Genomic DNA, 16,844 nt, shown 5'->3' on the forward strand with positions numbered 1-16,844 from the left:
CGACAAACTCTGAAATTTTTATTTTATAAAAAAAATATCCCAATATGACCGTCTCCCTTCATCCTGATGACCATAAAGGATAATGTTGACTAAGCAGGTAACTCCTTGAATTCACTGCTCTTTTACAAAAACATGTATCAGCTATCAACTATCATGTATCAACTGGGTGGCCCAGTGGTTAGCACTGTTGCCTCACAGCAAGAAGGGCCTGGGTTCAAACCCCAGGCTGTCCCAGGTCCTTTCTGTGTGGAGTTTGCATGTTCTCCCCTTGTCTACGTCGGTTTCCTCTGGGCACTCCGGTTTCCTCCCACCATCAAAAAAAGACATGTATGTTAGGGTTAATACTCCTGTCTGTGCCCCTGACCAAGGCAATAGGAATAACTGGAGTTGGTCCTCGGGTGCTGCACGGTGGCTGCCCACTGCTCCTAGCTAAACAGGATGGGTCAAATGCAGACAGTAAATTTCATTTGTATGCATGTACAAAGTGACTAATAAAGAGTATTCTATTCTATTCTAAGAAAAAAAAATCACATAGCAGGGTTAAATTTTTATCATTTTGAAAAATACCAAAAAAAGGACATAGCAGGGTTCACTTTGTATCATTTTGAAAAATACCATGAAGAAATGACAATACTGGACTGAGCTGGCCCATATCTGATGACAGAATTTCACGTCCAGGGGCAGCAGAATCTGAGGCGACTAGACCATAACTTTTACCATACATGTTGGACACATATGAACACCCATACACACAGATGCCCTTTCAGCAGATGAAAATGTGAATACACAAGTGCAGATTTTGCATACAATTACACAGGAGATGCACTCACCAGACAACAGCACACTTTGCAGATAAAACCAAACTTACACTTAATCTTTGTTCAGTACAGGTCTTGGTTGATGTTTGCAAGACCAGAATACAGTACACAATTACAAAAAAATAAGACAAACAAAATCACAGAGTCCCCCTTAAAACTCCTTTTTACAGTATTCCACCCACAACGGTTGTAGCTCAGTTGGAACCTACCAGGTGTACCTTCTACAAGTCAATGTGAAATCACTGAACATCGTGAGATGTTTGGCTTGAGATGAGTTTATGCTCTGCACTAAGGCAGTGTCAACATGTATGTATGGAAGTCGCTCCTTCTGTGTCTGACACGTGTGGCCCACCATCACAAGCATGTGCGTCCCTTCACTCTTCTTCATAATACAATCCAGGTGCATCGGTCACTGTCCGCTAATACTTGTAGTGAGGAGCCTACAGACCAGAAAAGATGAGATACCTGTCACATATACATCAGTTTGGTAAAAAAAAAAAATGTTTGAAATCTACACTACCGTTCAAAAGTTTGGGATCACCCAAACAATTTTGTGTTTTCCATGAAAAGTCACACTTACTCACCACCATATGTTGTGAAATGAATAGAAAATAGAGTCAAGACATTGACAAGGTTAGAAATAATGATTTGTATTTGAAATAAGATTTTTTTTACATCAAACTTTGCTTTCGTCAAAGAATCCTCCATTTGCAGCAATTACAGCATTGCAGACCTTTGGCATTCTAGCTGTTAATTTGTTGAGGTAATCTGGAGAAATTGCACCCCACGCTTCCAGAAGCAGCTCCCACAAGTTGGATTGGTTGGATGGGCACTTCTTGCGTACCATACGGTCAAGCTGCTCCCACAACAGCTCAATGGGGTTCAGATCTGGTGACTGCGCTGGCCACTCCATTACCGATAGAATACCAGCTGCCTGCTTCTGCTCTAAATAGTTCTTGCACAATTTGGAGGTGTGTTTAGGGTCATTGTCCTGTTGTAGGATGAAATTGGCTCCAATCAAGCGCTGTCCACTGGGTATGGCATGGCGTTGCAAAATGGAGTGATAGCCTTCCTTATTCAGAATCCCTTTTACCCTGTACAAATCTCCCACCTTACCAGCACCAAAGCAACCCCAGACCATCACATTACCTCCACCATGCTTAACAGATGGCGTCAGGCATTCTTCCAGCATCTTTTCATTTGTTCTGCGTCTCACAAACGTTCTTCTTTGTGATCCAAACACCTCAAACTTGGATTCATCCGTCCACAACACTTTTTTCCAGTCTTCCTCTGTCCAATGTCTGTGTTCTTTTGCCCATCTTAATCTTTTTCTTGTATTGGTCAGTCTCAGATATGGCTTTTTCTTTGCCACTCTGCCCTGAAGCCCAGAATCCCGCAGCCGCCTCTTCACTGTAAATGTTGACACTGGTATTTTGCGGGTACTATTTAATGAAGATGCCAGTTGGGGACCTGTGAGGCGTCTGTTTCTCAAACTAGAGACTCTAATGTACTTATCTTCTTGCTCAGTTGTGCAACGCGGCCTCCCACTTCTTTTTCTACTCTGGTTAGAGCCTGTTTGTGCTGTCCTCTGAAGGGAGTAGTACACACCGGTGTAGGAAATCTTCAATTTCTTAGCAATTTCTCGCATGGAATAGCCTTCATTTCTAAGAACAAGAATAGACTGTCGAGTTTCAGATGAAAGTTCTCTTTTTCTGGCCATTTTGAGCGTTTAATTGACCCCACAAATGTGATGCTCCAGAAACTCAATCTGCTCAAAGGAAGGTCAGTTTTGTAGCTTCTGTAACAAGCTAAACTGTTTTCAGATGTGTGAACATGATTGCACAAGGGTTTTCTAATCATCAATTAGCCTTCTGAGCCAATGAGCAAACACATTGTACCATTAGAACACTGGAGTGATAGTTGCTTGAAATGGGCCTCTATACACCTATGTAGATATTGCACCAAAAACCAGACATTTGCAGCTAGAATAGTCATTTACCACATTAGCAATGTATAGAGTGTATTTCTTTAAAGTTAAGACTAGTTTAAAGTTATCTTCATTGAAAAGTACAGTGCTTTTCCTTCAAAAATATGGACATTTCAATGTGATCCCAAACTTTTGAACGGTAGTGTACATTTGCATGTGCTTATAAGAAATGCTCACCTTTGTGCAAAGCTTCATTTGTCATTCGATTGATGTAGCGCGAGCTGCTCTCGGGAACCAGCCATTTCATCACTGTGTTCACACAGGACTTCCTGTAAGAGCTCCACACACTTCCACTGATGGATGGGATGGAGAGAGAGAGAAACCCTGCTGAATAGAACTAGAGCGTACTAAAAAAGTTAAGAGACACAGGAATAAAGAGCGAAGAGGTGACATGGTGGCTTCTCACCTAGTCTGACCCTTGACTTCTGTGAGGTCACCGACACCAACAGTACAGCACACACCTGTGTTGAGGTCCCAGCTGACCTGCAGGTTGGAATGGTAAGTGTTGGGCCTGAGATCGAGAAGAAAAAAAAATGTGAAAACAAATGTATGGAGGGCAAAGAAAAGTAAGTATGGTCGCTAAGTAAGTAGTACTGAAAGCGAATGAGAGATAACTTGCAAACAATAGACACAGAAGGATATGAACAGCACATATGGGATAGGTACCGGCAGTGCTCCTCTTCGGAGTTGGAAAAGGCCAGTAAGAGCAGGCCAATGTTGATCATCACAATGTTGGTCTCTGGACAAACCTACATACAAAGTATACAAAGAGTGCAAAAGGCTGGAAATTTTGCATGTGAAAGGCGTAATGCATGGAATGTATAGCAGTATAAACTCTTACTATTTGATCACTTCGTCCCCACACAACAATAAAACAAAGTCAAAAATTTAATGGAAGGGATATTAAGAAAATTTGATTTGTTATTCAAGGAGGTCCGCAGAAATAAATTTGACTAGAGGTGGGATGTTAAAAAAAAAACACCACAAGGACAAACATTGTATAATCACCCTAGAGTATCTACGAATCATTTTCAGAGAGCATCTGAAAGTGTTTAGGAATACCTAAATTTAAAATATACAGAAACTAGGGACTGACGGGAATCATTAAGTACAGAGAGCAAAGGGCAAGTACTACCATTTTCACAAATGGGACATATCTGCTTACAGCTAAACTCTGCTATACATATTCAGTATTGCATTGTTGAGAAAAAGTTATCAGTTTTCATAAGGTCTGCTGTAAGTCTGCACAACATACGAGGTGTAAAGATTATGTACACACATTGAGAGCAGAGACTAATTTAAAGCATAGAAGACTTTTTGATGATGAGTGTGAGAATGTTTGTGTTTTTCATGATGGAAGCTGCTGACCTCCAGTATGACGACATCGTAGTCGCTGAACGAGCAGAACTGAGAGGCCCAGGCAACATCACTTCTGATTACCTCATTTATAAGATACTCAAAGTCCAAAGTCAACTGCTCCACGCACACACTCTACAATAGAAAGAAAACACATTAGCAAACACCGGTTCTTCAGAACTGCCGACACAAAGATCAAACAAAGACTCATAAGAATATGAGTCAACTTTAACATCGGCATGGTTGCTTAGTGGCAAGCATTGTCCCCTCACTACCAGAGGGTCCCGGGTTTAGTTTCAACACGTTTGTGTGGAGTTTGACGAAAAGACAGGAGGCAGAGCTGGACAAGGCAGAGTTGAAGATGTTAAGATTTTCATTGAGAGTGACGAAGAAGGCCAGGATTAGGAATGAGTATATTAGAGGGACAACTCAGGTTGGATGGTTTGGAGACAAAGCAAGAGAGGCAAGATTGAGATGGTTTGGACATGTGCGGAGGAGAGATGCTGGGTATATTGGGAGAAGGATGCTGAATATGGAACTACCATGCGAGAGGAAAAGAGGAAGGCCAAAGAGGAGGTTTATGGATGTGATGAGGGAGGACATGCAGGTGGCTGGCATGACAGTGGAAGATGTAGAGTACAGGAAGAGATGGAAACAGATGATCCGCTGTGGTGACCCCTAACGGCAGCAGTCAAAAGTAGTGGTAGTAGTTGCATGGGCTTCCTCGCACAGTGCAAAGACATGCATGTTAGGTGAAAAATCTCTAAACTGCCCACTGTGTGTGTGGGTCCTACAATGGGCTAGTGACCTTGTCTAGGGTGTCTCCCTGCCTTCCACCCAATGCCTGCTGGGATAGACAGACACCAGCCCCCCACAACCCCGAATTGGATTAAGTGGATATAAATAATGGCTTGATGGATGTAATATCTTGCCATTGCTCCCTTGTAATAAGTCGAACTGACACAAACCTGTCCATTGTACGGCCCAGTGACCAGCTGTAGGTTCCGTCCTTTCAGATCAGTGACAGTAAATGGCAACTGGACTTTATCATCTTCATAAGCTAGAGAGATAAGTGGTGCACAAAGCAGCAGCAGCTTTAGATTTTACATGGTAGCAGTTAAAACAGAGCAATGAATTCATGTTTCTCAAACACTCCCCATCTCACCTCCACCAGCTTGCTCTGTTGCCCCAGGCTGTTGGAGGCGGTAGTACAGGCATGTGTAGTTAAGGTATCCTGGCTCTGTTGGGCCTGACTCCTGAGATGAGGTTGAGGGCGGGGTCGCAGGGGATGACGATGAGGAGACAGAGGCAGGTGACATCACCTGTTCTGTGTGCTGCAGTAAACTGTGGTTCTCTCCTGATGTGGAGGGCTGAGGTAAACTAGTCCGACTATCATCTTCTTTCAGAGCCACAATACTGGCCCCTTTAATCCCTGCAATTTGTGTCACCTCCTTTTGCATGCTGTCCGCTCTTCTCCCATCTCGATCTGCCTCGTTCTCTCTCCCTACTCCCTGGGCCCGCCTGAAGAGGTCTGCGGCAAACTCCCTGGCTCGCACAGCCGCCTGTAACTGCCCAGGAGATAAGGGCGAAGGGTTGGTTCTGTCGGACGGCTGCTTGCTTTCAGGGGATTCCTGATGTAGTGTGGATGAAGAGGATGAGGGAGGGGTAGAGGGAAATGCATACGTTTGGCATGATGGGGGCGCTGCTTTCTTTGTGTAAAGGATCTGAGACGACTGACCCTGCTCACCTGCTAGAGAAACCAATGGAAAGAGACGTTCAGTTCCAAGCTCACTGTGATGAAAGATGACAAAATAGAAAGGTGGAGTGTATAACTATACAGATTTGCATGCTACCTTGGCAAAGAGAGATACCACAAGCCACCAATGAGTAGCTAGTATTTAGTAGGATGACCTGGTCCTTTTTCAGCTGGAAGGCTGGCTGGAAGGTAGGGAAGGGGTACACTACCTGGTACCTGCTGTTGAGTACATAGCCATGTTCAAGACAATCACCACCTAGGGAGAGTGCAGGGTGAAGAGGGGGCAGAATGATTTTTATCATATGTAGATCAAAATTGTGTAAGAATGATTGAGAACAGAGGTTTACAACGTGTGGGTACTTGGCAAACCAAAACATGTATTCAAGGTAGTCACATCCACATTTTGCAACCAAGAATGCACCTCTCTACCTGTGCGTACAGTGGTGGCTGAAGGAACTGGACAGCAGTGAGAACAAGGTTTTGGAGGAGGCATGGACGCGATCGTGATATAGATGTCTCTGTTGTTTTCATCACTCATCATCAGGTTCATCAGAACTGAGCTGGAACTGCGTGTACTGACAGAAAGGGTTGCAAAGCACATGCAGACATGCACGACACACACAAAAAGAAAACACGTTAAACTTTGCTTTAATCATAACTATGTCACACAAACAGAAATAATAAAACTGTTACAACATAAGCTTCATTTCACTAATAACCAACATGTTGTTTATGACTTACTTGAAGCCAAAAATGACGATTTTTGAGTGGTCATTAGGCCACTCGCACACAGTAAGGTAGAGGTCACTGTAGATTTCCTCTCCAGCAAATAGTCGCACATGATGGACCTGAAGAGAAAAAGAATGGAGGAGGAAGATGTGAAGTTCAAGCATACCTGACGCAAAAGACAAGATATCATCGCTAGCATAACCACTGCTCAAATGTTAATTATCTGAGGTTAATTGGTACTTAATTCTCCACACAGGGCATGGTGATTCACAATCCCTCTTTACAGCAACCCAAAATCCTCTGATCAGGCTTTTGCTGTTAGAGCCCCCACCACAAGTTTGAACTGTCTTCCTGTTGAACTAAGACAAACCAAGTCTCTAGCTTCTTATAAATCTTGTCTTAAAACTTTTCTTTTCATGAAAGCTTTTACAAATGTTTGATATTTGTTTTTATTCAAACCGTATTTTTTCTCTTACTTATTTGATCTCTTATATTTGCCTTGTCTGGTTTTATCTTTTTTTGTGACGCACTTTGTAACACTGTTTTAGAAAAGTGCTATATTAATAAAATTATTATTATTATTATTTGATCATCTTAAAATTACCAGGATGGCATTCACTATGGTCTGGGTATCATTGCAAATGGAGTACAATTATTTTACCTGTTTCAGTCGGCTGTGCAGGTTGAATTCCCACCAATAGAGATGGTACGTATAGAAAGAGAAGTCATCATCTTCACCACAATCACTTGTGTAGGAAAGGACATAGCGTCCACATTTGGTGAAGCCAAGAAATATGTGTCTGGAGCCAAAGAAATATTTCAAGTTTGCATTATGGTGGTATGAGCCGTGGGGCATGACTCGTGACAGCCATCATAAACAACCATGAAAGAAAGTTAAATCGGTTCATCTGGACACAACGTTTATTAAGAGAGAAACGTTTCATCACTCATCTAAGTGACCTCTTCAGTCTCAATGATTTCAGGTATCCCCACCCTTATAAACAATGCAGTGGCATAATGACCGAAAACAATCGGTTTCATTTGCAAATTACCTTGTGCATTAACTATAGAGTTGAGAATGGTTGCAATTACAGCATTGTAAGATACATGTCGCCATCTTACAATGCTGATTGTAACCATTCCCAAATCCTCTGTGAATAGTACACATTGCCATTGAAACTCTAGTTAATGCTCACGACAATTTACATTGCTTACAGTGCGTCTGGAAAGTATTCACACCCCTTCACTTTCCCCACATTTTGTTATGTTACAGCCTTATTCCAAAATGGATTAAATTCCTTTTTTTTCTCATCAATCTACACACAATACCGCATAATGACAAAGTGAAAAAGGTTTTGTAGAAATTTTTGCAAATTTATTAAAAATAAAAAACTGGAATATTGCATGTACATAACTATTCACACCCTTTGCTATGACACTCAGAATTGAGCTCAGGTTCATCCTGTTTCCACTGATCATCCTTGAGATGTTTTTGGAAGCCTCTGCTCAGTAAAAGGCACATGACAGCGTGCTTGTAGTTTGCCAGAAAGCACCTAAAGGACTCTCAGACCATGAGAAACAAGATTCTCTGGTCTGATGAAAGCAAGATTGAACTCTTTGGCCTGCATGTCAAACGTCACGTCTAGAGGAAACCAGGCACCTCTCATCACCTTGCTAATACCATCCCTACAGTGAAGCATGGTGGTGGCAGCATCATGCTGTGGGGATGTTCTTCAGCGGCAGGAACTGGGAGACTAGTCAGGATCGAGGGAAAGATGAATGGAGTAAAGTACAGAGAGATCCTTGATGAAAACCTGCTCCAGAGCGCTCAGGACCTCAGACTGGGGTGAAGGTTTACCTTTCAACACGACAACGACCCTAAGCACACAGCCAAGACAACGAAGGAGTGGCTTCAGGACAAGTCTGTGAATGTCCTTGAGTGGCCCAGCCAGAGCCCAGACTTGAACCTCATTGAACATCTCTGGAAAGACCTGAAAATAGCTGTGCAGCGACGCTCCCCATCTAACCTTACAGAGCTCGAGAAGATCTGCAGAGAAGAATGGGAGAAATACCCCAAATATAGGTGTGCCAAGCTTGTAGCTTCATACCCAAGAAAACTTGAGGCTGTAATCGCTGTCAAGGGTGCCTCAACCAAATACTGAGTAAAGGGTGTGAATACTTGTGTACGTGCAATATTTCAGTTTTTTATTTTTAATAAATTTGCAAAAATTTCTACAAAACCTTTTTTACTTTGTCATTATGGGGTATTGTGTGTAGATTGATGAGAAAAAAAGTAATTTAATCAATTTTGGAATAAGGCTATAACATAACAAAATGTGGGGAAAGTGAAGGGGTGTGAATACTTTCCGGATGCACTGTATATACTCATCGACAGAGTATATAAGCACCTGGAGAAACCCAATTCTCATGTGAGACTTTTATTTGCTGACTTCTCTAACGCTTTTAACAAGATGCAACCTCACAGTTTGATCGAGTGGCTTGCTTATTTTAATTTACCTGATCAGCTTTTAATGGTGCTTTTAAACTTTTTAACAGACAGAATCCAGCAGGTTTTAGTTAATGGAGTTATGTCCAATGTCCTGGTCTCAAACATGGGCTCACCCCAGGGTTGCGTTCTTCCCCCCTGCTTTTTATTTTGTATACAAACAGCTACAGGTCTTCTAAAGAGGGTAGCTACTTGGTGAAATTCTCTGACGATACCGCACTTTTGTCTCTTCTTCAGGGCTTGGAGTCAGATCACGGTTGTGCCCTACTTGCCTTTGTTGATTTGTGTGATAACTTCCTCAACGTGCCAAAAACTAAGGAACTTATCATTGATTTTAGGAGAAGAAGTGATAAAACCAGAGCTAGCACTATACACGGCGAGGATGTTCAAATTGTTGACACTTATAAGTACTTGGGAACCGTTTTGGACTCCCAACTCAAGTTCAATGTGAACATAGATTCGACTGTCAATGTGGACAACAAAGAATTCACTTACTGCGGAAGCTTGACTCTTTTAATGTCTGTAACACTATCTCGTGTATTTTCTACCAGTCATTTATTAAAAGTCTTTTAACATTTTCTTTTATTTGTTGGTTTAATTGGTTGTCTGTGAAGGCCAGGAATAGCCTAAACAGTTTCGTTAAGGTCTGCTCCAAGATAATCCGAGTCCAGCAGAGAGACTTGTGCTCTCTCTGGGAGAAACGTGTGGCCCAGAAAGCAAAAGGAATTATTAATCAATCTGACCACATCCTGTCCAGTGAATTCAATGTAATGCCCTCCGGCCAGTGCTTTAATGCACCCCCTAGGAAAACAAATCACTATTCTAAGTCCTTCATTCCTTCCGCTATCAGGCTGTTAAATGCCAAGATTAGTCATTTTAAATGAATGCTTTGTTTTAACCACAATAGTTGGTTTATACCTTTATTCTTCACATGGCTTGTGGGCCTATGTATTCACTGAATGTAGTGGTGGGATGTAATGTGCAATGCATCTCAGGATGCTTCATTCATTTATTTATTCTTTTAACTTATGTGAATTTTTGGTCCTTCGCCTGGTCCTCGTGTGAGTCTGCATGCATGGCCACAGAAGGGTAGGGTAACAGTGTGCATCTCTCACCCATGTACTGATCTGTCTATTGTCTCTGACATACTGCTGATTGCCACTTGTCTTTGAGTTTGTGTATGGTCTGGGTAGACTGTAAAACTGAATTGCCTTTATGGGATAAATAAAGTTATCTGAATCTGGGTGTAGGATTTTGTTCCAACAAAGCAATACACACCGGTGTCTCCTAATCAAGTTCCTCAGCAAAGACTCTACTTGTTGATTTGTGGGATCAGGTGTGTAACTGCTTGGTTGGAACAAAATCCTTCACCCACACTGGCCCTTTCTGGATAAGACTGCCCACCCCTGGTTGAGACTGAAGAGGTCACTTAGATGAGTGATGAAACGTTTCTGTCAATAAAGTGTCCAGATGAACTGATTCAACTTGCTTTGATTTTCTTACCTGGATTATTGAGCACGAGTAAAGAAAATCACTGGACAAGAATTACCACTTGCAGACTCATGTAACTGATGTCAGCATAGGGGAGCAATATCTTATAGAATGATATAATTTTAATCATCCTACATGCCAAGACTCACGGGTTTTGTACAAGTACCTGCTTTTATTATATGATTTGCCTGACAGTGAATCAAAATGAAAACACACATATCTCATTACACTGACCCTGCTCTGAGGAACTCCTCACTGACGATGTTCTTCAAAGGGACACATACACGGGGTGGTAGTTTCCTGAAGAGGCGTTGGGAAAACTGACCTGACAGCTGTGAAGCAGGAAAAGTAAGCAATAAGAAATATGGGAAAATGTATGGAAAGATTAGTGGGATAAAGCTGATGACCCATCACAAACACCTTATAATCTACAATGACATAGCTTTGTATTCAATACACAGCCAACACAAATTAAACCCCACATTTCACTGCTTAAAACCGTAACAGGGGGGGGGGGACATGTATTTGGGGCCCACTGAAATACCTTCATGCACAGGTTAAATAAAGATGGTGCGAGTCGAGCGGTTGGACTTGGAATTGTCTTATTTGCAAGCATCAAAAGCTTTGGCCAGCTATCATGACTAGCAAAGCTTAGAGGGCTGACATGTCCCGTTTTGATATAGATGCGCCTATAAACCCGACTAGCAACTACTTGTATACAGTCAAGAGGGGCGGACACCCTCCAACCAGCCGAGCACGACTGGCAACCCCGCAAAGAATTACGAAAAGCACCTCCATTTCTCAGAGCTAGCTAACATAGCTTATTAGCAAGCTAGCCTTACCCGCGTCTGTAAAGGCTTGTACTAAGATATTTTGTAATTTCCCAACCAATAGCTTGTCTGCCTCACATCGGACGCCACAGGGTTTGCGGATTCGTACACACCTTTCCACGTGTGAGGAGCTTGACGACATGGTCTTTGTGTTTTCTAGTAGATTTCAGTTTGTTGTCGTCCTTCTCTGATTTCGAGCTGGGCGCCATCTCCCACCACACTGCATTCTAGCACCGCATACAAGACCCTCCCGATTGGCTGACGGTTTCAAATAGCCATCTTTCATTGGCCAGCCTACACAATCAATCAAACGCAAAAACAAAAGGATGCGGATCGCACAGATGAGCGCTCACGGGCGTGAATAAATTAAGTTTTAAATTAAAGTTTCCTTTATTAATCCCCTTGGTGAAATTCACGTAATGCAAATTAACTCACTCTAGTTGTGATTTGTGTAGCCAGGAGCAGTGAGCTGCCGCCTTCATGCTGCGTCCGGGGACCATCTCAAATTCTTTCCCCATTGCCTTGGTCAAAGGGACAGACAGGAGCATAAACCCTAAACATGCATGTCTCTTTTTGATAGTGGGGGAAACCGGAGCACCCGGAGAAACCCCACTGCAGACATGGGGGAGGACATGCAAACTCCACACAGAGGACGACCTGGGATGACCCCCAAGGTTGGACAACCCCGGGGTTCAAACCGAGGACCTCGCTGAGGCGACAGCCACTGGGCCCCCGTGCCACCAACACAGACTTTTGTTTCTAAAATGTTTATAAATGTGTAAAAAAAAGTTTTTCTTTCAGCCTCCAGAAGTCTCAATGTTTGTAAAGCATCATCATCAGCACAAACTACAGTGGTGCTTGAAAGTTTGTGAATCCTTTAGAATTTTCTATATTTCTGCATAAATATGACCTAAACATCATCGGATTTTCACACAAGTCCTCAAAGTAGATAAATAGAACCCAATTAAAAAATGAGACAAAAATATTATACTTGGTCATTTATTTATTGAGGAAAATGATCCAATATTACATATCTGTGAGTGGCAAAAGTATGTGAACCTCTACGATTAGCAGTTAATTTGAAGGTGAAATTAGAGTCAGGTGTTTTCAGTCAATGGGATGACAATCAGGTGTGAGTGGGCGCCGTTTTATTTAAAGAACAGGGATCTAGCAAAGTCTGATCTTCACAACACATGTTTGTGGATGTGTATCACAGCAAGACCAAAGGAGATTTCTGAGGACCTCAGAAAAAGTGTTGTTGATGCTCATTAGGCTGGAAAAGGTTACAAAACCATCTCTAAAGAGTTTGGACTCCACCAATCCACAGTCAGACAGATTGTGTACAAATGAAGGAGATTCAAGACCATTGTTACCCTCCCCAGGAGTGGTCGACCATCAAAGATCACTCCAAGAGCAAGGCGTGTAATAGTCGGCCAGGTCACAAAAGATCCCAGGGTAACTTCTGAGCAACTAAAGGCCTCTCTCACATTGGCTAATATTAATGTTCATGAGGCAACCATCAGGAGAACACTGAACAACAATGGTGTGCATGGCAGGGTTGCAAGGAGAAAGCCGCTGCTCTCCAAAAAGAACGCTGTTGCCTGTCTGCAGTTTGCTAAAGATCACGTGGACAAGCCAGAAGGCTATTGGAAAAATGTTTTGTGGACAGATGAGACCAAAATAAAACTTTTTGGTTTAATTGAGAAGCGTTATGTTTGGAGAAAGGAAAACACTACATTCCAGCATAAGAACCTTATCCCATCTGTGAAACATGGTGGTGGTAGTATCATGGTTTGGGCCTGTTTTGCTGCATCTGGGCCAGGACGGCTTGCCATCACTGATGGAACAATGAATTCTGAATTATACCAGCGAATTCTTAAGGAAAATGTCAGGACATCTGTCCGTGAACTGAATCTCAAGAGAAGGTGGGTCATGCAGCAAGACAACGACCCTAAGCACACACGTCGTTCTAACAAAGAATGGTTAAAGAAGAATAAAGTTAATGTTTTGGAATGGCCAAGTCAAAGTCCTGACCTTAATTCAATCGAAATGTTGTGGAAAGATCTGAAATGAGAAGTTCATGTGAGGAAACCCACCAACATCCCTGAGTTGAAGCAGTTCTGTACGGAAGAATGGGCTAAAATTCCTCCAAGCCGATGTGCAGAACTGATCCAACAGTTACCAGAAACGTTTAGTTAGTTATTGCTGCATGGGGGGGTGGTCACACCAGATACTGAAAGCAAAGGTTTACATACTTTTGCCACTCACAGATATGTAATATTGGATCATTTTCCTCAATAAAAAAATGACTAAGTATAATATTTTTGTCTAATTTGTTTAATTGGGTTCTCTTTATCTACTTTTAGGACTTGTGTGAAAATCTGATGATGTTTTAGGTCATATTTATGCAAAAATATAGAAAATTCTAAAGGGTTCACAAACTTTCAAGCACCACTGTATGTCTGTTATTCAAGGTTGCTCAGCTGATCTGATTTTCAGGTAATGTGGGAGCCAAGAAGTTCAGAAACACAACAGACAATAAAAACAGCACACCTAGTGCAATTTATTTTTTCATTTAGTATTTAAAACAATAGGTAAAAAAATAAACACCCAATTAAAATGACGTATTGGAACAAGATAAACCAACTTTTAACAGTAATGTTGAACAGAAAATGGAGGGCCAAGAGTTAGACCAAAGAACTTAACTCACACGCACAACTGTGTACAATTAGTACCTTAGCCAGCTGTCACAAACCTTTTTCTGTCCAGTAGCATACACTATATACAGACACAAGTGACCCTGTTCATAATAGCAGGATGAAAATTAGGGAGGATAAAACCTGTAACTTAAACACTGGGAATGTTGTTAAAGCATTTGAGGTTTAACAAAAAACATCAAAGCCTTTTAAAAGGAAAAAAAAAAACAGAAAAAAATGTACATCAATTTTTGTAATGTGAAAAATATCACTAAGTTTACTTTATTTTCTAAGGGCAGAATATAAAGCGAACTACTCACATTTAAATCCATGTATTATACAGACACTTGTGCAAGTTGGTGAGGACATACATTTTCCTTTTCACATAAAGGAAAAGAAAATAAACTTAATCCAAAAAAATGACACTGACAGATGTACTGATCAAATTACCTCGAAGAGGCACAACACATAAAATGATAACCCTTGCAATTGTTTGGTGCTTTTATCTATGCTCAACTCATCAAAATAACCAAAGGACAAAAAGATGATCACTGCCCCTCCGAAAAAACTTTGAAATTATATATATATATATATCTATATATATAAAAAAAGGAGTTAATAGGGAATGGAGATCACTTGTATTGACAAGTAAATCTCCTGTGTTGACCAAAGTCAAAGATTTTCATGGTTACAGAAACAACAAAAAAAAATCATTAAAAGAAGAGGTTTGAGTCTAGACCGCCAACTGTCCACCAGCAAACCGTCCAATCAGAAGACAGAACATGTCAAGCTCACTGGGCCTAAAATGAGAGAAATGACAGAAGTGCTGTATGTTAGTCTTTGTTTTGCAATAAGCTCAATTCTCTTTTTCCACATGCAAGTTTGTGTGTTAATGTGTGTGCTACCTGTTGTCCCTGCTGTGGAGGAGCTGCCTGTCCGGGGGCCTGTCCTGGCTGTCCATAGTAGGCAGCCTGTTGTCTATAGTACTCAGCCCAAGCTGCACTGTAGTCCTGCTGGCCTCCAGCTGCAGGTGCCCCTCCTGCTGCCACTGGGGCAGGTGCTGCACCACCGGGCTGTGCTGGAATCATTCACCAACACACAGATTGGCAATTTAAAAAGAGGTCCAAGAAATAAAATTGCCACCAGAATACACATTTATAGCTTCTCACACACACTCTTTATTCTAAAATCTTGACATCTTCCACCAGGCTACGTCTCCATTTTGGGCTTTTGCCAACATACCACGTGTATGTTAAATTTAACTTATTGGGGTTTCTCCACCTTCTAAAGACTGTAAAATAATACAAATAACTTAAGCTAAACAGCATCAAGAGACTAGTGGTACTGATAGCTGCATATTAGCTATGCAACATGCAATCTATGGATTATATGAATCATTGGTTGCTGAGTAGAACATGATTTATTTTAGTAACTACTCACTTGACTCTAAACCATTTAAAAAGACAAAACATAAGAGAAGTACAGTGATCCAAGTCCATTACAAAGGTGTGTGTTACTCATGCCCATCTTCTTGTAGTACTCCTCCCAAGCCTTGGTGTAGTCTGGTTGCCCTGCAGGCATCTGTGCTGGCTGGCTTTGGTCCCCTGCTGCTGGGGCTCCTGGAGCCTGACCTGGCATAGCACCTGCTGGCTGCTGGCCATAGTATTGTGTATAGTATGCTGCCCATGCTGCATTGGGGTCTGCTGCTGCCTTATCTGAAGGAAAAAGACAGACAAGTTATAGAGGAAGGAAAAAAAAAATTCAAAGACAGAACACAGGACTTCAGGTGACGCACAAACATGGAATAGATGCATCTGTTCCATGCTCTCACATTAACTCTAATAAGTAATATTTTTTGCCCAATATTTCGCTTACTTTTTGTCTTCTAATGAACAGCGCACTTTTAATCCTGTATCTTACAAAGCCATGGCCTTGAGATCCAGCAAACAACCAAAAAAAGACGATAACGTCACCAAAAAAGCAGACTTGCTAGCTAGCAGCACCAACATGTCCACTCTGACTGCTTTGCTCGAAAACCACATAGCGACCATATCAGCTGAATTTAAGTCAGCGTTTTCAGCCTTTAAAGCAAAGCTGGAGACAATTCAGACCACCGTCTCAGACCGCAAACAGCGTATCGGCTCTCTTGAGCTAAACGCAGAAACGATTAGCCAGAGCACTCAAGCCTTAGACATGAGGTGTGCAGACCTAGCTAGCGACAACACTAAACTGAAAGCCAAAGTGATGGATTTGGAGGGACGGAGCTGCAGAAACAACATCCGCATCACTGGACTGCCAGAGTCAATCAAGGGGCCCCTGCCAACGGTTTTCTTTTCTGAACTTCTGGTAAAGTTACTTGGTGACAAAGTTCTGGACTCCCTCCGTGAGCTGGACTGGGCGCACCGTGCTCTCACCACTAAACCCAAGCCTGGGGAGAAACCCAGATCGGTCGTGATCTGTTTTCACAAATTCCAAAGCAAAAACCTGGTGGTCTGTGAATCCCGGAGGTTAAGAGGGGAACTTAAATACCAAGGCAACCCAGTTTTCATTTACGAGGATTACAGCCCGGAGGTTTTGGAGATGTGAGCTGAATACCTCTCGGTATTCAGCTCGGTATTCAGTATTCCACTGTGGCGTGGACACATTCGCAGGGTAAAAAAAACAAACAAAAACAA

General features: G+C 42.0%; 2 protein-coding genes across 5 annotated transcripts in view; both read right to left on the minus strand.

Annotated features, from left to right (window-relative positions):
* Positions 1-5: 5 nt before the first annotated feature.
* dcaf15 (DDB1 and CUL4 associated factor 15) lies at positions 6-11,682 on the minus strand. Its single transcript, XM_056279955.1, has 13 exons — positions 11,587-11,682; positions 10,878-10,975; positions 7,308-7,446; positions 6,659-6,765; positions 6,347-6,492; positions 6,015-6,173; positions 5,327-5,911; positions 5,130-5,221; positions 4,174-4,296; positions 3,472-3,554; positions 3,212-3,316; positions 2,983-3,098; positions 6-1,258 (listed from the first exon to the last, which is right to left on the minus strand). The coding sequence occupies exons 1-13, from the start codon at positions 11,680-11,682 to the stop codon at positions 1,203-1,205; spliced, it is 1,905 nt and encodes a 634-aa protein (XP_056135930.1). The 3' UTR covers positions 6-1,202.
* A 2,325-nt stretch (positions 11,683-14,007) lies between these two features.
* khsrp (KH-type splicing regulatory protein) overlaps positions 14,008-16,844 on the minus strand; it is a 53,755-nt gene continuing 50,918 nt past the window's right edge. For 2 of the 4 annotated variants that reach the window (XM_056279634.1, XM_056279633.1), the window contains exons 16-18: positions 15,687-15,884; positions 15,075-15,247; positions 14,008-14,969 (exon numbers count right to left, since the gene is read on the minus strand). In XM_056279634.1, coding sequence (XP_056135609.1) covers positions 14,961-14,969; positions 15,075-15,247; positions 15,687-15,884 — 380 coding nt within the window. In that variant the 3' untranslated portion in view covers positions 14,008-14,960. Of the gene's footprint in view, positions 14,970-15,074; positions 15,248-15,671; positions 15,885-16,844 lie in introns of all 4 variants that reach the window. The other 2 variants (XM_056279632.1, XM_056279631.1) reach the window with 1 other exon arrangement.

The sequence above is a fragment of the Lampris incognitus genome, chromosome 5, assembly GCF_029633865.1.
Source record: "Lampris incognitus isolate fLamInc1 chromosome 5, fLamInc1.hap2, whole genome shotgun sequence".
Taxonomy (NCBI): Eukaryota; Metazoa; Chordata; class Actinopteri; order Lampriformes; family Lampridae; genus Lampris; species Lampris incognitus.

Bases quoted from the DNA above. Each gene is read 5' to 3' on its own strand.
- dcaf15 (XM_056279955.1), bottom strand. From the start codon at position 11,682: ATGGCGCCCAGCTCGAAATCAGAGAAGGACGACAACAAACTGAAATCT. The intron at 10,976-11,586 runs GTGTGTACGAAT...CCTGCTTCACAG, and splicing joins AGCTCCTCACACGTGGAAAG to CTGTCAGGTCAGTTTTCCCA. The intron at 6,174-6,346 runs GTAGAGAGGTGC...CACTCTCCCTAG, and splicing joins AGCCACCACTGTACGCACAG to GTGGTGATTGTCTTGAACAT.